This window comes from Acanthochromis polyacanthus, chromosome 16 (assembly GCF_021347895.1).
Source record: "Acanthochromis polyacanthus isolate Apoly-LR-REF ecotype Palm Island chromosome 16, KAUST_Apoly_ChrSc, whole genome shotgun sequence".
Classification (NCBI taxonomy): Eukaryota; Metazoa; Chordata; class Actinopteri; family Pomacentridae; genus Acanthochromis; species Acanthochromis polyacanthus.
In genome coordinates this window covers 10,203,328-10,226,195 of record NC_067128.1, presented here as the reverse complement: position 1 = coordinate 10,226,195, position 22,868 = coordinate 10,203,328, and the positions used below count along the sequence as shown (strand labels likewise).

The following is a 22,868-nucleotide window of genomic DNA, read 5'->3' as shown; positions in this document are numbered from 1 at the left end:
AATTCCCTAACCAGCATGCAGCAAAAAGATGAGAATAGTTACATCTGAAAACTAACATGTTGTACGACTGACACGGGTCTCTTTGTGGGGAACTCCAGCTGCTGGTTCCAGGTATCACCCTGGACTCAAAGGAGAAGAAGTCAAGATTAGTGCTCAGAGATGTCCCCGTCCAAATGCACGGGAAGTGGCAGGAGCGCTTGGATGTGAGCAGGCTGCAACATGTGGAGACTGTTCGCAAGGTGCAAACCCAATGACCAGGGCTTTTTTTGTCTATCAAGAAAAGGGTGGAATCTCATAACTGTGACAAGGCAGTGTTTACAGAGAAGCTGCCCATTAAGCCTCCATCCACCAATGCAGGCATCCAACACATCCTGCTAAAGTGCAAAACTGCGCTAACCTCAAGAATCTGCAGATGGACCTGTAATCAGCTCATGAACAACAACCATCACACCACTTACAAGCACCTTGTCTGATTCTTTAAGCCTGCAAACAGCTTCACATGAAGACACAAGGCTTCTAAAGTCTCCTTTTTCCACCAAGGACTGAAACACGAGAGTTGCCCTTAATATACAGCTTCAGTTCCCTCCAGAGATGATCAGGACTTCATCATATATGCATAATTCTCTGGTTTGCAGCTGCCAAGACCGCTCTTCTCCTCGAGCGCCATCCCCTTGAAGGAGGGAGTGCAGACTGCTCACAAGCGAAAGATGATGAAATATTTAAGGTTGCAGAAAGTCAGGCTGCACCACCATTATCAGGCTGTCGGAGCTTCAGCAGTGCATCAACAACACAGCTGTTCCCAGATGTGACCAGGAGGTCTGAGGCTTTTTTGGGTTTGGTTCGTTCTAATATTCTGCTTCACACTTTGTGGCAGAAGTTTGGTAAAAGCTCCTTCCTGTTACAACACAACAATACCCGCTTTCTGAAGAAAAGTTCTTAAAGAAATAGTTTTCTGAGTTTGATATAAAGGGGCTTCATTTACCACATCTCTGTCCAACCTTTGGAATAAACAGGAACACCAACATCAAGCCACTTCTTATCACCCAACATCAGTTCTGACCTTTTTAATGCTCCTGTGGCTGAATAGGAGCGATTCCAGGTGTGAAGCCATTTATTATCACTCATCATCAGTGTCTGACCTCAGTAATGATCCTCAATGGTGACAAATTTGTTCAGCCAGGTTCAAACATCCTGTGTAAAGTCTTAAAAGCAGAGTGAAGTCTGTTGTAGTGGCAGAATAAACTCCTGGGTTTGGAATGAGAAGTCCAGCTATAATGTCTACTTTTCTGGTGTAGTGCATGTTAGGAGTGTAACGGGAACGTCATAGGTGATGTAATAAAATAATAGTTAAAGGCAGAAAACATGTAAAAATAGAGAAAATGCACTGTAAAAAATATCCCACAAAAAACCAAAAACAAATTGGGAAAATCTGGCAGAAAAGGTGTCAATAAATAAAGCAAAAAAAGTGCAATTTTACTGTGAAACATTGTAAAAGAACCAATTAAAACACTGATTTTTTTAGCATTTTATCATTATTCACCTGTTTAACAGATAGCATGTAAATTAATACTTTTTTCTGTGATTTTATTTTTACATTTACAAAACAGGAAAAATCTGTTTAAAAAATGCAAAAACAGCAAACTGCTAAAAAAAAATAAAACATTTTCACAATGTAATGTGTGGTATGAGGTATCCCTATTTTTTAGCCTCAAACCTTGTTGTCGTAGAAGTTGTCTATGAGGGTGGTGAAGCGTCTGGCCTGGTCCTTCAGACTCAGCGTCAGCAGGGGAACATGGCGGATGAATACGGTGTCGAAGAGCCGAGCCATCTCCAGGTAATCACTGGCACCCAGAGCCTGCAGAACAACAGAGCAGGATACACACTGAAACAAAGTCAGACTTTCTAAATGAACCACACATCAGAGAGCAACCCTTTTCCCGTGCTGTCCTTTTGCACAGCTGCCTCCTAAACACACACAGTGAGTTTTCCACACTTGGCCTGGAAAAAAAAAAAAGACAATTGTGCATCGAGAGCATGTTGCGCTAAAAGACTCTTGTCGATGTCATTTTAGTCCCTGTCCTTGGTTCTTTGCCATTCAGATTGATTGCTCTCAAAATTAATGAGAGCATGCCAACATCTGTCAGAGGAAGCCTTGAAGCTCAGATGCCTTCTAAAACTCACCGCTGTCCATCAGGGTTGAGACTTTTTCACAGATTGCTGCAGCAAAACGCTTTATTTGAGGCACAGTGGGCCCAACCAATCAGAAAAACGTCAATAGGCTTGCTTTCTGACATTGAGCACAAAATAGGACCAAGATGGAGGTCAAAGGCTTGGGCAATAAGTACACAAAAGGGTGAAGAAATAGAGCATAGAGGCAATAAAGAGACAAGAGAAACGCTTTGAATTGGAGTAGTTTTGATTAGTGGTGAGTGGATTTCGTTCGTGTGAGAGCGTCCTGTATGTGCGAGTCAAAAAGAGAATAGAAGGATGTCTGCACTTTGAGTTTGGCCAGATGTTATTCCATAGATTTCATTCCACTCTGTACTATTAAGCTGTTTCAAAGGGAGAAAATTGCAAAACTCTTGTCCATGTTGGTATAATAACGGCATTTTGTTGAAGAAAAGGCTAAAAATTAAGACAAGCTGGACTTAATTTACTCTTTGTTTTGCACTTCGTAAACATTTATATCTCCATATAGCAAAAAGAAGATAACTGTCGTTGTGTTCTGGTGCTTTTACATACACAATGAGGCTACAGTGAAGTAAATGGATATTTGTAGAGAAAATGATGTGAACAACACTCACTCGACCACACAGCTCTTCAAAAGTACAGTCAGCGACGGAGCCGCAGGTCTTTTCTAGAGTCACATCTCTGCCCAGCACAGAAAGCACCCGAGGACCTGTAACTATGGAAACACGCACAGAAACAATATAAGTGATTCTCATGTTACACAGCTTTGATCATCCCAACTTAAACTGAATCTTTACGTTGAAACAAATCTTTAAAGAAATGTGCTGCGTTGCTACAGTACAGAACTAACGTTTTGTTCAGAAGTAACTCCTTTTTACTCGCTGCATTTGTCGATCCTTTTGGAATGTAGAATTCCAAAAGTGAAAATATTATCTTTGTATGCCAACATAATATAAAAAAATCCTTCTGTTATGCTTATATGTATAATGAAGTTTCAAATCAAGCATTTCTACATGTGTCTACAAATGTTATTTTGTGATATTGTGTCACTTTTAAACCGGATTTCTTAAATCTGTGGAATAAAAAAAAACCTAATAGCCACCTTCAAGGTCAAGTTCTGAAACTGAATTTAAATCTTCTTGTGCTTTTGCTTCTAATAATCAATAATACACAAACAAATCTGGCAGTTTTGACTAATTCTTTTAAATAAATGATAAACCAGTTGATGTTTCATATTTTTACTATTATGATGTACTTTATTAACAATTGCAAACTACTAATGTAATTATTCTAACAAGCATTGCTCTGTTTTCTGGGCTACAGTGCTTCATTGTTGGACAGACACCTGGTTACTAAAAATTTGAACTAGAAACACCAACGAATAAACTATTGATTTTAGACTTTTCATTAAGAACTAATTAAGAATATATTATGTACATTGTCAGTCTTATCCTTCAGAACCCTCTGAGAGATTGCCTGTGGGTTTTAGAGGCATGTTGTCTTCACAAAATCACCAATATTACAGCATTTATCGGAGCCAGAAACTGTTACATTGAAAAACTGAAACATTACAGTCGTCCAACAATCCATGACCTACTCATCTGTGATGTATTGTTCGATCTGAAAATCAAACTTAAACTGAAAATCCCATCATGCCATATGCATCATAAAAAAAAAAAATCAGCAAAAAACAAAACAAAAAAAAAAAGAAGAAGAAATTTTGCAAAATAGCAAAAAACGACACACTCCTCAAAAACACTTTAGTAATTTAGCTGCAGCCAGTAGTTATGTGACAAAAATTCAGGGACTTTTTGTATCAGCTGGGCTGAACTGCAGGCTGTGTTTTAACAGAGCAGCAAGGAGACAACTGTGGCAGCAAATTAAAAATGCAAGTAGTAAAATATAGCCTATAACATGTACTCTTCCAGTCAAAAGTTTGGATACACCTTCTCATTGATTGGCTTTTATTTAATTATTTTATACATTGTAGATTAATACTGAAGACATGAAAACTATAAAAGAATACTTATGGAATAATGTTGTAAACAAAAGTGTTAATCTTCAGTATTAATCTACAATGTAAAAAATAATACAAATAAATAAAAAGCACTGAATAAGAAGGTGTGTCCAAACTTTGACTGGTAGTGCAGAGTCGCACTAATTTCACCTAATATTAGTAACAGCTGTTGTCATTTGGACAAAATTTGCACATAATTCCATTTGCTTTTCTTAAATTATTGTAAAATAAAAAAACATAGAAATGAAATTTCATTTTTTTTTGTTATGACTTATGGCGTTATAACTGTGTTATACTGCACAGAAGACAAGTTTGAGTTCTTTCCTCTTCTGACCTCTGTTGTGCCGTTTCCATAGAGGTGCAGGACTTTATATTGCAGCGGAAAATAAGCAAAAAAAACGGAACAGGAAGACATCCAGAAACAACTTGGGGTTCAGAGGGATTATGTGCAAAAACGGATGGGAAAAAAAGTAGCAGATAAAAACATGCGATGCACAAATCAACCCAAACAAACATTTACTAATTTCTTTAACATTGGAAGCGTAAAGTGTTATTATGCTGTATCAGATTTAATTACACTGGAGATGTAAAGCAAGCAGAGCTTTGATGTTTCCTTGTAAATGCAATGCACTTAATGTTGTCCTTTAGCTTTCTTACCACTTCTTTGTCTTAATGCCAGCTCCTCAAACAGAGCATCCAAGAAGGCTTCGGCTCCAGGCTCCCCTGTGCTGCACAACACACACACACACGCACACATGCACACGCACAGGCGATGAGAAGAAATAATAGGATATGAAATTAATAATGCTGAAGTGGCCACATCAAACGGTGGCAGCAAGGAGAGCAGGGGAGGGGGGGTACTTAGCTTTTCACTCCGTCAGTAAAAAACAGGATGTCAGGCTCTAAACACAAGCATTAGCCTGTGAATACGCATCAAAATAAGAACGTGAAGTGTGTGTGTGTGTGTGTGTGTGTGTGTGTGTGTGTGTGTGTGTGTGTGTGTGTGTGTGTGTGTGTGTCTGCATGTGTTTTAACTCCAGGTAACAGGGTGCGATGGGCTCTGGTTACAAACAGTGAAAGGACGCAAGCACTTGTTTTTCCATGCGTGTGCACGTGTGTGTTTGTTCCTAACAGCATAATATGTAATAAGGAAAATAGAAAACTAGCTTTTAAAGCTCTGCCATTTTCTAATATTCTATTGATTCACATTTCATTCTTTTCATAGCTCTGTAAAAGGTAATGCGGGTCTTTATCAACCTCCCAGCCTGCTTCTACCCATTTATCCATCTGTTTGCCTTTTCTGGCTGTCTCTTAAAAAAAATCAAACTATGTGCACAAACATCTCCTCTGTGTGTGTGTGTGTGTGTGTGTGTTGTGTATGCAGCTTATGTTGACTCTTTATCGAAGCTCTGCACAAAATCTGAGCCGAGTTGGATGAAAACACGAACAAAAAAAATGTTACTACAGATACTGTGTGTGTCTTACAGGTAGTAGAGCTTCCCTGCTTCAGCCTTGTCCAGCCTCCTGTAGTCAATCCCAGCATCCAGGCAGATGGAGTGGCAGTATTCCTGTACACACACACACAAACACAACATACGGTAGTACAATTAAAATATCAGTCAAAGGAAAAAACATTCACAGTGTGCCTATCTAACATAGATGGGCAAGATGGGGGGGGGGGGGGGGGGGGGGGAGGAGGAGTTGATTTCTCTCAATTCTGCATTTTTAATTGGTTGGTTTACAATTAGGACACCAAAAAGTTAGAAATTTCAGTAAACACACTTTATACAAAATAAATCTACACGCGCCTTGCCGAGGACTCCGATTCACACAACACTGTTACATATTGTGTTTCCTGTGCATTAAATAGGAAATGGTACACTGGGAGTGAGATGGATGGGTAAATACTCCACATGCTAATTTAAGACAACACAAGACCAACTTTATTCATCCAGGAGGAAATTATGTTGCCAGAGTACAATAACCAAAGGTGAGTGGAATATACACAATGACACAGAAGTTAGTAGTAAAACAGAAATAACAAATAATATAAAGTGCAAAATGTACGTTTCTAAATAAGTTGCTAAATAGCAACAATCTTTAGACAGAATCGTGAGACAAATTCACCTCTTTTTCCTGTACAAACTAAGGAAAATGTATAGTTTCAGTCTTTTATCTTCTAGAATGGGAGGCAGTTTCTTTAAAGGGTAACGCTGGTATTTCTGCTAATAAATTGGACACTGGTTGAGATTATTTGTTCAGCTTATTCATATTTTTTTTCAGTATATTTCCCATGGTTATTGTCGAAAAATTCCTTTAAAAAGCACTAAATGAACAATGTAGTACTCCCCAAACTGGCTGTGCTGCTCATCCCAAAATCCACTAGCAACTACTGAGTATGTAAACCTTTTGTATATCCTAATTGTTTTAATAGCAAAAAAAATTTCCATTCTTATTGTAGTTTTTTACCAATTGATACTAAAACAAAAGTAAATAGTACATTTATTAGAGGTGCTAGTGAGAATTTTTGTCATCCTGACTGAAAAAAAAAAAAACTACGCTTCCCTTGTTCATCACATTGAGGTTTTACTTTTAATGCACTTGTAGTGATTTTTTTTTTACAACAATGGTGGTCAATGGCAGAGAGGAGCAACATATGAAACTCTGGCTACACAGATTGGGTCAAATGTTAATGCTTCAGTCGTTTTTTATGTCAACAAGAAGAAAAAAAACACAATTTCAAAGGCAAATTGCTTAAATCTTGTATTCTCAGCACATTTTTAAAGACAGATCTGAGTTTTTGCATTGAATTTTTAGTGATACCGTAAAGAAATATTCAAAATAAAGAATGGAAATATAAAAAAAAAATCAAACACACGAATGCAGTTAAGCATAGCAAGATATCAAACACACGATCATTTTTATTTTGTAGCTGTGAATTAAACCATTGTATTTCCTGATGATATATTTTTAATATGATCTGCTCCTGTAGTGCCAACGTGATAAAACAGCTTCCATTGCTCTGCAGTTCTCTCCTACACGCCTGTAATGTGAAAAGTAGACAATGGCAGCCGAGTGTCGCTGCTCCCTGCTCGCGCTAAATAATAAAACGGAGAAAGAGCAACTGAAGAATGAACAAATAAAATGACGGGGCATCGCAGAAGGCAGCCGGCATCTTACTATCCGCTGACAGCTCTGGAATATGGTGTCACTTCTTCATGGTTTATTGAGCTGATCCATTGTTTTGCAGCTATTCAAGTGTGTTCTCGCGGGGTCGAACCCGTGATGCAGGGTTCAAACTTTTCCAGATAGTGTAAAACGTCAACAGGATTCATGTCAGGGAGTACAGCACAAACTATAATCATCATCTCCACTATTCTATCAAAGAAAAGCGAGGAATTGCATATCATCCCATCCAAGCCATCACCGGCTGACTGAGTATTCAACGACAGCTCCAGTAAATTATGAAATCAGTGGATTTCTGCCACTGGCCTCCTTAAGCTGCAAGATAATTAGTAATCATCACAAAGCAAGGGGACGGAAATACTCTATTCTTCTCTGCTGTCAACTTTTTATCTCCGTGTCCGCTCACACAAACGGGGTTCCCACTCTGAGCCAATTGGCTGAATCAGGCTTAATAACAACCTGACAAACTCGCCCTCCCCCACGCACAAAAGGGAGGTGTCATTTCATCAACCTGCTGTGACCCCACCAACGGGTAAATAGTCCCTCCAAAAAGGGAAAAAAAAAAACTTGTCACTATTGCCGCTACATCATTAGAATCTCAGTTTGTCTTTTCTCCTGCCGTCCTCCCTTTATGAAGCGCCTCTACCTTGATGAAGATGCGTTTCTTGACGGCAAGGCGAAGTACAAATAAGAGAGGGAGAAGAAGGAGGAGGAATGGAAACACAATCAGTGGTGATGATTCCATTGGTTATTTATAATCAGATGAGGCTGAGGCCTTGCGGGTCATTACTTGATTATCCATCTTGAGGGGATTGTCAAGTTCTCACTCCTCCAAGATTTCATCCGCCTACACATTGTGGTCTTGCGAGCCCCCCACCCCCACCCCTCAATGCCGCCATGCTCCTCTCGCAATCCTAGTCAGCGTACTTTGCAACTTTCAGTCTTATCTCAAGCTGTGCCTTTAGTTTGTCCTCTAAATCCTGCTGTACAGATATGAAACATCCACCAGATAGACCCATTTTATTAGTGTAGAAAAAGAGTCAACTGATCAGTCAACCGACAAACTAATAAAGGACTAAAACAGGATTAAGCAGTGCATTCGTTTGAGACGTATTTCAGCTGTGGAATTGTTGCGATAGCGAGTATTTATGTGGAGCTGATTCGAATAAACTACAATTACCATGTTGTAGTAATTTTCGGACAACAACAGAAGTCTATGGCACATCGTAGTAAGATATATCCAATTTTATTCTCATTTTTTGGACAAAACAAGCAGTTCAATAGCATTACCTTGGGCTTTAGGGAACTCTTTCAGTATTTTTAGACAATTCATAGGCTAAACATACAATCAGCCTCCTGCATGTTTTTCAAATATTAAAACTTAATGCTTTCCTTTTGTCATTTCAGAAACTATACAAACTGAACCAAAAGACCTTGGGCTCTTGGAAATTACAACAGTCATTTTTCATTACTTTTAAAGAATAGATCAGATAAAACTGATAGCAAAACATTTGTTTGCTGCAGCCCTGAAAACTACAATTGCGCATTTTTGTGCTACTGGTGGAAAAACTAGGTAAATGCAGGGGACTCAGAAAGAAAAGCATGCAACTGCAAATTAAGAGTTTCGCTACTTGCACATTCACCGACTCAGACACAAGAGGGGAGGAACACAAGAGAGAGATGACAGACATGAGAATCAGAGACTCTTTAGAAGAAAGTCATCCAAACACATGTAGCTCCAATCATGTCATTGTCCGAGCTGTCCGCTGCTCTCTCTGGACAGCCGTTTAGCATAAAAACAGAGTGGCTTTCTTTTTTTTTCCTGCTCCCCTCGGCGCCTGCTCCCTCCACGACATATCTTTCTCTATCCTTTACTCCTCAAAAAGTTGCTTTTGAGTTTTTCAAAGAGCGCGGTGCCATTGAGCTGCAACAAAAGCCAAGGATAGCTGACTATTGGGCCCTGATGAGGTCCACTCCCTCATTACCCGGCAGCAGAAAACATTTGATGCTTTTTTTGTTTGGCCTGGAGAATTGACCAGGCCTCAAAGAAATGCAGGGTGGGAAGGCTGAAAAAGAGACGAAGGGGGGGGGGAGACAGAGAGAGGAGGGGAAAGGTTGTCGTTCATTCAACCATGTGTGTCTTACAGCCCTGTGTGGAGGGATAGAAGAAAAGTGGGAAGAGGAGGGAGGGGTGCAGGGATAGAGGGGTCGAGAGAGAGAGAGATAGAGAGAGAGAGTGAGAGAGAGAGAGGGGGGAGACAGACGGGGGAGAAAAGAGAGAAAGCTTAAAACACTGCCTTTATGCTGGCAAGTTCTGGACGACTCTTCTGACATCAAAGTGTTTTCACTAACTGGGGAGCTGCTGTGTGAGCCGGGGGTGTATCTGGTGATTTTATTCATTCTTGGGCAGTCGGAGGGGAGTGGGGGGGCTACGTGACAATGTGAACACCCTAATTACACCTAATGATCTATTCCCTTAAAGTGTGACCGCCTTGGGCCAGCCGCGGATTGTTCTGCAGGGTCGTTCTCACAACCTCCCCCTGCCTCGGCTGCTCCTCTTGGGGAAACATCCTTTGAGTCGGAGGCCCCACCTTTTGTGATCCGGGACCTCGCTGGACCCCCCACCCTCAACCCCTCTTGAGTTTCGCTGGCCCAAAACCGAACCGAAACCGCGACTCGGGGCGGGCTGTGCTACCTGCACCTGGCCAACAGAGGCTCCACATGGTTGTAACAACAAGTCAGGACATGAGAAGTGGGATCGATGTAGCCGAGCGTGTGAGAGCTACTAAAAGTTCTGCACAGGGTTCCATAGCAGATCAGATTAGACTTTAAAATGCTGCTGCTACATTGTAAAAAAATCAACCCAGCAGACCTATAAAGAGCGCTTCACTTCACACATTTAGCACTGAGCTCACATAAGATTGCCCTTTAGTATGAGCTAACACTGGTCTAAATACAGGCCAGGATGCTACTCTTAGCTACAATGATACTGATTGCTAATCTATCAATACGCCTTTGAGTATCCATAAAAGCACGAATAGGATTGTTGCAAAAAAAAAAAAAAAAAAAAAAAAAGAAGTAATTCTCAGTTTAGCTCATGTTCTGGACACATGAACCCATCTATATGCTGCTGCTCTCTCAGTGAATTCACACAATATATTGATTAGTTTGCACCAACTAATCTTGTCTTGTGTTTTAATATGCATGTAATTAATTAAGACAGAACGGTCAAAAAAATGCATGAAGCATATCAGTAATTCATTAAACGCATAAGAAATGACGGTACGCTGACTGCTTTTAATCATAAAAGTGTCAGTGATTACAGCACTAGTGTTAGTACCAGATCAGAAATGTGTCTCAACATATACTATGAAACTAGGATAGCGTGTCTTTCAGTCCTTCATTTATGACATGACGTTGGAGGTGGCAGGTAGTTTGTATTGATTTGCTACATTTTTATTCCTTTCCTTTCATCTGCAAAGCACTTTGTTGCATTTCATTTGCATGGAAATTGCGATATCAAGTTTGATTGATTTATCATAGCTTAAATCGGCCCCACAACTGCATGAAAATGTTGAGATCTGCGCTATATTGTATAGCAGATTTTCCACGATTTTATTGTGTACCTTTACATTTTCTTTGGTATTCTTTCAGACAGTCAAACTGTGAAAATCCTCTAATTCCAGCTTGTTAGATATAAATACTTTTGGTTTTGTCTTTCTCCTCTGTGAGAGCAAACTGAATATCTTCGTTTGTGGACAAAAAAAACATGACATTTGAGGACATTGCTTGGGCTTTGGGAATACATTTTTAACTAACATCTGATATTTTACAAATAATTCACAGATTATTTGATAATGGAAATAGTCTTCAGTTACAGGTGTAGTGCCATGTAAATGTCTTCTGGTATGTTAGTCTTGATTAGCCTAGTCGCGCTAGACAACCCACGGCAACGAATTTAATTCTCTGCCAGGGTGGGTCTAGTTACCCTCCATAAGGCTCGAGGCTGGATTCTCCTAAAACTGGCCGGACGAATCACCGTGAAGTGTAGAGTCAGAAGGCGGGCGTAACTAAGTGACAACAGAGGCACGACGATTCTGACAGAAAAAAACGGAAACAACTAGCCTAGCCGCGCTAGACAACCCATGGCAACGAATTTAATTCTCTGCTAGGGTCGACAACAAAAACGACAACAATCGTTGAGCTCCATTAGCACCGACTCTGAATAATCTTTCTGTTAACATGTCTGTAATATACTTGAGCTTCACCCATTGACTGTATAAATAATGCTTCAACGAACTACCGCATCCTCTGATTTCCGGCGCTCTAGGAGCCTATTCGTTGCGCTGATTGGTTGTATACCTACCCAATTGCTGCAGAGTGATTTGATAGACAACCTTTTAGCCCGCCTCCCTCCCTGTCTAGCGTGCCTAGACCCTTGTGCCTTCAGAACATGGGTCTAGCGCGGCTAGGCTAAGTCTTGATGCAATATGTGAAACACTTCGCATCTCCCTTCAAAATGCCATCTTGCCTGATGTGAACCACAAAAGTCTTTTGGTACTTAAGTAAATGTATAAATAATTCCTATATCTGCATAAGAAAGCCTCACAAAATACTTCAATTCCTTCTATCTAAAACCTGGACGTCTTTTCAGTGAAAAAAAATTGCACAAAATGCTGTCCACAGTTCAGTTCCGGGCCAACTAGACCTTCAATGCATGTCATTCTTCTGCTGTCTTTCCCTACATTTACCGTCTGTCTGTACTGTGACAAACTAAAAATGCATAAATGCCCCCAAAATCTTAACATACAACCACAAAAAACACAGAAAAAACATAATTTGGTCGAATGAAGCCAAGGTAGCTGGATCAAGGTGGCAGATTTAATTCTGGCTCTTCAAAAGGAGAAAAATCAATTTATCCTCTTTTTGAAATGGTTCAGGTTTTAGAAGAGAGGGACACAGATATGAAATAAGTGAGCTTTGCCCTCGAGGCACACAGTTAGTGACACTGGCCTGCTATTAAATGCCCCAGAAGACAATGAGTGTCATCAAATATCAAAATCCATTCGATTTGAACCGGCAGGCTTCCAGCTCTTCAAGCACGGTCCTTCTCACCAAGGTCTTCACTGGAGGACCACGTCCCTCTCATTCTTTAATGCTTGTTTCTCTTCCATTCGGGCTTTATTTATATATTTCCTCCTCTCTCATCACCAACTGCACAGCACACGGCATTTATTAATAATGACACACACACACACACACAAAAATAAAGGAGAAGGAGAGCGGATCAAAAGAAGGGTTAAAAACAGCAGGAAACCCAGAGATACTCAAAGTTGCCTCAGGGTTGTTGTCATGTTTTCCTCCTCTCTGCCGCTTTGTGCGCGACTGCAATCGAACAAGCGGAGGGAAAATAAAGTCACTATTCTGCTTCCAAAATACAGAGACCTGACCTTGGGTGAGTAAAGCCAGCGAGCAGAACAGGATAGTGATAGAATAAAGAGCGGGGATAGAGGGGTGGAGAGACAGGATGGGCGATGAAAAGTGGAGTGGAGAGGGAGGACAGTTTGTGAGAGAGAACGAGTGTCTTAGTTACAATACTGGCAGTGTCCATTAAAAAAAAAAAGGAGAAAAAAAGCCCTAAAACCCTGTATTTTACAGAACTCTGAGCTTTGCCATGGCTACAAAGAAAAAGAAGCCTCAACGACTGAATAGATTCACTGATGGAGTCTACAGAGCCGCTAAAACAGACAAGAAATTACAAATGACTGAGTAAATGAACCAACTGCTAAACAAACCAAACAGTGAGAATTCAATGAAGTTTGCATCTACTTAAAACCTTCTTCTTATTTCTAAAATGAGGAACTTAGATGATGGCGGAGGTCGGGGCGCTCCGGAAAAAGGGTGTCCCAACTAATCAGAAGTCAATCGTTAAATAAAGATATCAACTCGAGCGGACAGAGACGGTGGATTAACCTCTTCCCCTCCGGCTCAGGTGATAAGAAGCAGAGGTCAGAGGCTGTTTTTGCATGTTAACACCCTCATTCTCCCTATAGAAACACACTCTGGCACACACATGCCGCGGAGATCTGCACGGACGGAAGACGACCTGCACCGCTGCTCCCTGTGAGCATTAATTCAATCCATTAAGGGTCAGCTAGTTAGCAATGTGACCCCGCTAAAGCACACTTTAACGGGCCGCTATAGAGAAACGCTTTGCACCTCCAAAAAACCCCCAACCCCGAAAACCAGATGGCCTCACAAAGGGGAACATGGGACCCTGAAAGAGAGGAGGTAGTACGGGGCCGCGAGGGACAACAGGCATTCAGGACCTTGATGAGGGTGGATTAGAGAGGGCAAGGGTGCTGCTGGGATGGTGGGTGGGGAGCAGGGTGACTCCAAGACTTTCCCGGTTGCAGCGGGCTTCATTTGTGTTTGTGCCTGCATGTGCGGTTGTGATTCTGCAATGAGTTGAATTGATGACTCTGAAACTGTCCGTCACACCAGGACAACACAGATCGGCCTTATCGATGCCGTTAAAGCACCTGTCTGAAGTTTTGTAATCTAACAGGGAAAACAGTCTTGCCAGATCCATCCAGTGATGGAGTTGAGGCCAAAACTTATAGAAAATGTAAAAAAAAACCATCATATCAATCTATGTTATACATCAAATATGCAAATATGCTAATTTGTGACGCTATCTTATGTCTGTATGCACAGATTATACTAAAAAACCGAGTCAACCTGATTTCTAAATCAACCCGAGCGCATTTTTCCCGCAATTTGTACTGTAATTTTTTAGTCATAGCACAAAAAAAAAAAAAAAAACTCCTACATTGTTCTTCAGAAGCCTCTCTGGTTCTTCAGAGTGCCATCACCAGTTGAAGTTGGTTTGTACATACTCCATGTAGTCATTTCAAGTAACAAAGGTACTTTAGTAGACTCATCTGATGGCAGGTAGTAGCATGAAAATAGAGCTGCAACTGTCTTTTTTTTTTATCATCGATTAATCTGCAAGTCATTCTCTCAGTTAATTGATTTAACCATCAGAAAACAGTGAGAAATACTCATCACAGTTTCCTAAATCCCAGGTTGAGTACAGAACCCAACATAATACATGTATTATAACGGAGGAGCCAGAACCGCTGCAAATTCTTTTCTCTCAATTCTTGGTTTCCAGTTTGGATCCATCACCTAATTTAGGGTTTTAGGTGACTTTTTTTCCTCTGATAGTGATTGATTTTGTGTTTCTGCAACTTTGTGCTTCTCTGAGGCTGTCCGTTTAAATACCTATTTGTCTTTAATTGAATGAAGCTAAATGAATTGTAATAATAGCCAACAACATGTTCATGTGCTTGTTTTTTAACCTATACATTATTTGATTTGAAGATTCTGATAGAACTTTATTAATCCTGAACAACAATCTTGTGCCAGATTTTGCTAATACAAAATTTCAGAAAAAGAGAAAAGGAATGAAGGACAAAACATAAACAAGTGTCTTGAAAAAAATTCCTTAAAGTACATATTTTTTGCTGGTATAGTTATTTGGAATATCATTTATGATGCCTAATGATGCTTTGGAGGTTATTTAAAGAACCCCTTGCCAAAAGGTTTGCTTGTGGAACTAAAAACTGTTTTACTGTGGAATCACTGCAAAGAATTATTTTTGCATCCAGTTAGCACCTCTACCTTTCGGAGTATATACAAATACCAATGTATCAGTGATGTTTTGTTTTTGGAATATTATAAAATGGCACAAATACAGCAACATATACACTGATAAGACTGCCAATATTACTGTAGTACCATTTTGACAAAGGTGTCTGTTAAAAATAATGAGCTATAATAAATATAATTTTAAAACTATTTCACTCACTTAGCAAAGAAGTTCAAGTAGCAGTACGAGTGGTGATTTTCAGTGACCGAGTCACAAGAGAGCATTTATCTGCTACTTCATACTGAGAGTGTGACTCAGCCAAACCTTAGCAGAGTGTAAAAAATATCTCCATTTAAAATACAGGTCACACAGTAAATCACTACTAAGTTAAAAGCTGTCAAACAGGATCACTAAGGTGACTGTGTAAATCTCCGCAAACTAAGAAGGAAATATTAGAAATCGTTGACGATCACATTTGGAAGTTACAGATTAGATGAATTAGCACCTCTCTTCTGTAACTAAACACCATCAGTGCAAGTTGTTTGCATCATTTTGATCATATGAAGCGGGAAAATGACAGTTTTGATGCTGCATTGTTCCAAATGCTTACTGTACTTTATATGTTACAGTAAATATACAGTGATGTGTTTTGAGGAACTGACATGGTGGTGAGTCTTGTGCTTTTAACATAAATTTTGCTTTTGTTGGCTACCGTTTTCCTCCACTATCAATGTTTTTCTCTTCTGAATAGTAAAAAACAATAAGTTGTGAAATCATTGCTAAAAAAAAAAGCCGCCCTATGCTTGCCTTTATTATTTTGACTAAATACCAATAAAAGGTGCAAGAATGCCGCTCTCCTCTGCTGCAAGATGCATGACAACAATTTATTATGCAATTATTTATGATCAGGATCACTCCAAACACATCAATGATCATCTGAGATGCAGGCAGGATAATGATGCTGCCTGCTTAAATTGCAAAGCAGATTTTTTTTTTTTTTTTAGAAAATGCCTCTCCTCTCCTCTCCTCTCCTCTCCTCTCCTCTCCTCTCCTCTCCTCTCCTCTCCTCTCCTCTCCTCTCCTCTCCTCTCCTCTCCTCTCCTCTCCTCTCCTCTCCTCTCCTCTCCTCTCCTCTCCTCTCCTCTCCTCTCCTCTCCTCTCCTCCACCCATCTACCTTTCACATTACCTGTATCCACTCGCGCGCTCTCCCTACCTTTCTCTCAGCCTCTGTGCGAGTCTTTCAGCCTGCCCTGGTATGATCAAAGACAGCTTTGTGACACTGTGTGAGGCATCCAGGAAGCAGGAAACATCAAACCACTAAAGAGCAACTTGCAAACGGACGGACACAGAGACACAGAGGCATACATGCAAGTGTGTGTATGTGTGGGTGGTAAACAAATGAATAAATTAGCAAGACAAGAGAGAGGGATGACTTTGTCTCTACCTTCAGCACGTCGATGAAAGGTAGGAAGGTGTCCCTCTGAAGTCCGTTTTTGTACAGATCTGAAAGAGGAGGGAGGGCCTGTATTAGAGCTGCTGTTTAGCCTCCTAATAATGTCATTCCCCCGCCACAGATTGGCAGATAAAGTGGCTATTGATGAACTGAAGGATGGGTGGGGAGGCGCGACAAAAGGACTGGGACCAGGGGAGAAAAATGGATTTCTCTACCGGCAGCGGCAGCAACATAAAATTCATTACATTCCCAAACAATGGTGGCGAGAGAAAGGACCGTCGCCTTTTCAGCACGGACAATGTCCACAGCAGCTCGCTGAATAGAGGTTTCAATTAGCTCGGCTGGAACAAATTACATCTGAAGTAGCATCCCTGATAGACAGATAAAACAGACAGGGATTCACACACAAACAGGGACAAAGACATGCACAGACACATGCACGGTGAGGCTTAAGCTCTCTCCAGCTGTGAATGCAAACAAGTGGCTGTTGTTGATGTTTGTGCTTAAGCTTCGTACAGTAGGACCTGACACACAAACAACCCTCACTTCATAACTCGTATACTGTATTGGACTGTGCTGTGTGAGAGACATTACTGTTGCTGAGGTTCAAAGAATAGAGTTCAATATACCGGGACGTACATTTCAGAAGATGTCCAAAGTCTGCGTTTTAAATGCGACTACAGATGTACGGATTAATGAAAGACGGTATAGTGTGGTCAAGTGTGAAGTTTCAAGATCCAAAAAGCAAATAAGGACTCTTCAGAAATGTCAAACTACTCCTTTAAGACAAGTAGAAGGTGTTCAATCACACCAGGTACCAGCTTTTTCACTTATTATAGGTCTATTTTTCACTATAGCGTACCTTTAATGACTACAACTGAATGCAACCAAAGCCACTGTCAACGACATTTAGCACCTTAACTTATTTTGGTCACACAGATTTGAGTCCATTAATGCAAACTACATGCCATCAGCTCCAACGAGGGTGTTCCACTCCACCTTTTATCCCTCTAACCCTCCTCAATCACATTAAACTCAATCAGCATCTAAAAACAACAAAACATTACACGTTCGAGTCTAAATCCGTCTCTGAATTTTCCCTCCAAACACGTCTTCTTGAAACCGGCATCTCCACATCAATAAAGATGTAAAACCTTTCATGTCCACTTGTCTCTTATGGCTTTCAGTGTTCCATTGACCATGTAATTAATACCAAGTAGGCTTTCTATCAAGTTTTCATGGTGCTTTGTTCTTAATAGCTAGCAAATATAAGAGGCGTTGGCCTTTGTCTACAAGAGACATCGTGCTGCCATCCACTTGGCATCTACTTAAGGCTTTGAGACATCAACATCTTCTCCAAGAGAGAAAGACGTCAGACGGCACATCATGCATTTATCACCGCAGTGATCGCCGTCTTGCTAATTCTTCATCCATCCTTGCTCCGCTGGCTGTAAATGCAACATCAAAGCCTGTTCTCCAACTGTCTACAAAGGTGAGAGTTACATTAGCTGTTCTCCACCGTTTCTACGGATACATTTCTGCAACCAGAAAGCAGTTAATGTGGTCCAGTAAAGGTTGACTGATTGTTGCTGGACAAAATTAGTCAGTAAATGACTTACATGAAAGTAACGCAGCTGACTAATGTGTTAAGAGAAGCAAACACGGATGTCTCGGAAATACGACTTTGCATTTTAGCTGCAGGCAAACTGTGTTTTTTTCCAGTGGATTTTTAGGCCTCACGGATTGTTTGACCGCATTTTACTGTGAGCTTTTGTCCTCTCGGTACAGCTAAACTTTCTACAGATGCTGAATGTCTTTGCACCCTTGAATGTTTGCAGTAAGCGGTAAAAGCTTTAGTTCCGAATTTAGAAAATGTGCAGTTGAGGTGAACACTAGTGAGAAATTCGGTGCCTGGTCATTAAAATAAATCCGATCACACAACATCCCATTCCTTTTGTCCTACAAAGATCCCCAAAATAGGGGATCTTTATCATATAAGCCATCTAAGTCATATGATGATAATAACTGTAGCACTAAAACAGATGACTAACAGAATCAAGACAACTGAGAGCATTTGAAAATTCGGAGGATGTGCAGAGAAGTTAACCTCCGAACCCCAAAATCTGGTTTGAAAGGCAAGTAACCTCAAGAAAAACTTAAATAAAACTGCCTAAATTACACCATTTATCATTGTCAGAACCTGAACAGAAACAGAAAGAATCTTTAGATTTTCAATTTTCCAACAGTCCTTGAACTAATTACAATTAACATTCAGTCAAATTACTTCGTTCTACACATCAAATTTAAAAATTCCCCCTAAAATACATGAGAACAATAGAAAAAAATGTAAGGACTTTTCATCTAAACTGGACTGAACTACAGGATGTGTTTACACAGAGCAGATAGGAGGCAAGTATGGAAACAAATTAAACATGTAAATAGTAAAACACCTATAGTATGTAGAGCCACCACTGGTATTATTAGCACCTGTGGGCACTTGGAAAAACGTCATATATACTGACTCGCGTTTTTCCACTTTGCGTAAAATAACTAAGCAAAGTCGTTTCACATTATTTATAATTTACAGCATTATAATTTTGCTAGATTGTGTTTTCTCTACTTCCATCATGGCTGTGCTGTTTCCAAAGACGCACGACTTCATGTTGCAGTGAAAAATGAGTCCATATTGGGTTCAGAGGATAAAGAGAAGTGTATTTGATAATGTTTCGACAGACAAACAGTTACTACTTAAACAGCTGATAGACCATGACCAAAAAGACCATGTATCTTCAGCTGTGAATGCAGAATCAAAAAGATGTCTCTAGACCTGGTACAAAAACTCTGGCAGAAGAAACAGCCAAGTGCTTTTATGGAAAACATAAAAGCTCATAGGTACTTAACCTTGAGCAGAGATTTATAGGCTGGTGCAGTATTTACATGCAGGTTTGATTGGTTTATCAAGTGAGCAAATTTCCTCTGGGAACACTTACTTCCCTCATGAGGATGAGATGGCTAGAAACAGCATTATGTTTAAAAAGCGGCTGTAAAAGACAACATATCAATTCTATTTTGTGACACAATTATTACATGTACCTGCAATATTATTGAATATATATTGTTGCAACCATATATTCTGGGGTTAGCAATGACATTTGTTTTGTTGAGATGATCCCTTACTTCTAAAGTTACTGACTAGAATTTTTTTTTGTAAACCGAGTATAAAATATAAAAAAATCATTCCACTTCATTTATTGCTTTACATGGACCTGGAACTGCATACCTGCATGAGCACAAAACCGTCCTACTACAAATTTCCTGTATATTTAATAACAACACTTTCCTTCACAAGGGATCTCTAAAAAGACACATTAAAAAGTACAAGACATGTGTGCTGTCATACCATCGGAGGGTCTGTTGGAGGTGGCTACCACCACCACTCCGGTTTTGAACAGCGTCTCAAACAGCTGCTTCAGGATCATGGCATCAGCGATGTCAGTCACCTGATTAAGAGAATCAGAGGAGAAGAGGCCACATTTATTCACTGTATAATCCACCTTTCCTTGCCTCCTGTGTGTCTCTCTCTGAGGTCAAACCGTGCCATCAACACTCCATGTTGATTAGTGTCATTCAGGTGTGCTCATTCAGTCCTTTTTTGTCTGGTCATGGCCATTCACACTTACACATATCCACACACACACACACACACACACACACATAATCCACTTGAACTGACTGCAAATGGTCACGAAGCAGCTTTCTGCTGAGGACAAGTAGCTGAGGCAAGGCAACAGACCTGAGCTAATCAACTGAGCTGACATTAGAATGACTGGACGCAGGCACATAAACAAGAGGAAGAGAAGAATAATGAAAACAGAGCAATGTTGGGGTCACGATGGCAGACAAAGCTTCTACTGAAGATGGCCACATAAAGGCAGTAAAGGTGCATGTGTGTGTCTGTGTGCGCATGTGTTGTATAAACCAGACACAAGGCTATACGAAGTTGGAATGCATAAACCCAATTCAAACGCCTGCTGCCTTTTTCATCTACATCATTTCCATGAGTCCACAATAAACAAAGGTCGATGACAACACTGAAGCAAGGACGTTTATGAGTCGCTGGCTGTTAAATGAAGAGCTCTGACCTTTCTATTAGTAATCCAGTGCTCTCACTTTTGTTCTTATTCTCTCATCTCCCTCTCTTCCACCTATGTTGCTCTTTTGAACATCCATAAAGGGAAAAATCATGTTACCCTGTGATGCACGCCAGTCAAAGCGGCATGTATTTAACACGCCTGATTAAGCGCGGTGACCCGCTGATGAGAGATGAACATGAAAGAAACTAAATTATTTGCTTTTTTTTTCTGTTTAAAGTAGTAAGTCTTGAGCTGATTGTCATTTTATATTTTATAAAATAGATTTGTTTTCTTCTTGGAAAACAAAAAGATCTAAAAAAAAATCGGGCAAAAGACATTTCTTTAAAGAAAGTATTACAGTTGGGGGTTCTCGTTACACTGCGGTACATTATATTATTGACATTTTAGGTAAAATCTTAGGTTACTATGTATTTAATTAAAATTCTTTAACAAAGGAGGATGTCTTGAACAAAAGTAAGACTTCTCAGTCGTGTGCATGTCCCGCCTTCTCCTCTTACTGCCTCTTACCTACTTTCTTCTATATAACAGGCACTTCTGACAGCCATACCCACAGCATATGCCTCCTTTCATACTCTGGAGAGTCTTCTGCTTTTGCATATTAGCCCCACTGCCCTTGCCAATACTTGATTAACATTTGTGTTAAAGCCTTGATTTCACTAAGGAGAGGTGGCTAAGGGCATCAAATTAGCCCGTGTGTGTGAGTGATTCTGTGTGTGTGTGTGTGTGTGTGTGTAATGAGAATCAACAGGAAGCCAAGGCTCTGTGTCTCTCTGAAGGGGCCCCGATTTTCTCCAACCACAGGATTTTATTTTCATTTCAAAAGAATCATTTAAAAATGACCTTTTATACGGCATGGATTTGTTTATTCATGTGCCCTCAACATGGGCATAGTATGAGGGGCAATATTGATTGCTGAATGAGCAGGGGGAGAGGGACAGAGAATGGGGACCCACAGAATGAGAAAGGTGGAGGGGACTGATGTAGCACTTGTGGAGCACAAAAATAATGGTGCAATCTCTGTCAGCCATTGCTGATATTTAAATGAGCATCCAATTACTCAAGCGGCTGTCAGTTTACAGCGAGGGACACGGGTGCCAAATTAAACCTCTTTTGATGTTACACCTCTTTATGTACACAACCTATGAGCAATTTCACAGAGGCTGCACAGTGACTGAGGCCCTGAGACAATGACGCTCAAGCGTTTTCTTCTCACTCTTCTTCCTCGTCCTTTCTCACTCTCTCCCCATCTTTCCATCTCGGACCTCTCAATGGCGAGTATTCATTAGGAGAGCTGGGTGGGGGTCATAAAAGGAAGGAGGGGAGCTACAAATTACTGATAATGGCACGGTGCTAATGAAGAGAATGGCGAAATGTCATTAGCATTTAAGAGGATAAGATCCATCTGACCCGCCGCCGCCAGTCGCTTTCTAGCTCCACTCACTTAAGGAAGCAGGAGAGTGCGAGTGATACCCGGAGCCTCATTTGCATGGCTGAGTGGAGGAGGATGCTGATTGGTATAGACCCCCGCACCCACAACTCTCCCAACCTCACAACCTCTTGTTTATGCATCACAAACAACGTGCACATGTCTACTTGTTTCCCCCTCCATTCACTGGTAGCAACAGTCGACGAGCGAAAACAGCAAAGCTGGCGACGGCAAACAAAACAAATCAATGAGAACGCACAAACAGCGCCGCAGTCCAAAATGTGAAAGACGGGCAGATGAAAGGAGCAGCTCTTGATCCTCGCGGATGCATAGAGAGTGATTAGAGGGAGCAACTGCACCTTGTGTGACCTCTGACCTGCTGGCATTAACTGTAATGATATCAGGAGGGGGGACAGCATTGTGTTGCTAACAGATGTGCTTGGCTGGCTGACAAGTACAGAAACACATGTCCTTCTTCAATGCAGTGAATAACTAACTACCTCACACAGAGCTTCAGTAGTGGATCTCGGCTCTAACACCAAATAAAGAGGATTTCTGTATCGTTACTGACTAAAGTTGTCCTTTAGTTGTGGATGGCTGAGAGGAAACTAACCGTGAAAGGAATAAACAAGCAACACAAGAGTCAATTTTCAGGTACTAGCAGTGAAAATGTTATCGCAATACAAGTGAGATCATGCAATATTATCCTACTAAATCCCAATTTTACAAAATACTCGGGAGTGAGACTGTTTTGTGCCTCCTGGACATCCTTTTACTGTTTTGCTAT

At 40.6% G+C, this 22,868-nt stretch overlaps 1 protein-coding gene across 3 annotated transcripts in view; it reads right to left on the bottom strand.

Annotated features, from left to right (window-relative positions):
• afg1lb (AFG1 like ATPase b) overlaps positions 1-22,868 on the bottom strand; it is a 32,142-nt gene that overhangs the window by 3,174 nt on the left and 6,100 nt on the right. For 2 of the 3 annotated variants that reach the window (XM_022190437.2, XM_051960530.1), the window contains exons 6-11: positions 19,902-20,001; positions 16,493-16,551; positions 5,693-5,775; positions 4,865-4,935; positions 2,805-2,905; positions 1,715-1,855 (exon numbers count right to left, since the gene is read on the bottom strand). In XM_022190437.2, the coding sequence (XP_022046129.2) occupies positions 1,715-1,855; positions 2,805-2,905; positions 4,865-4,935; positions 5,693-5,775; positions 16,493-16,551; positions 19,902-20,001 (555 nt within the window). The remainder of the gene's footprint in view (positions 1-1,714; positions 1,856-2,804; positions 2,906-4,864; positions 4,936-5,692; positions 5,776-16,492; positions 16,552-19,901; positions 20,002-22,868) is intronic. The other variant, XM_051960532.1, reaches the window with a different exon arrangement.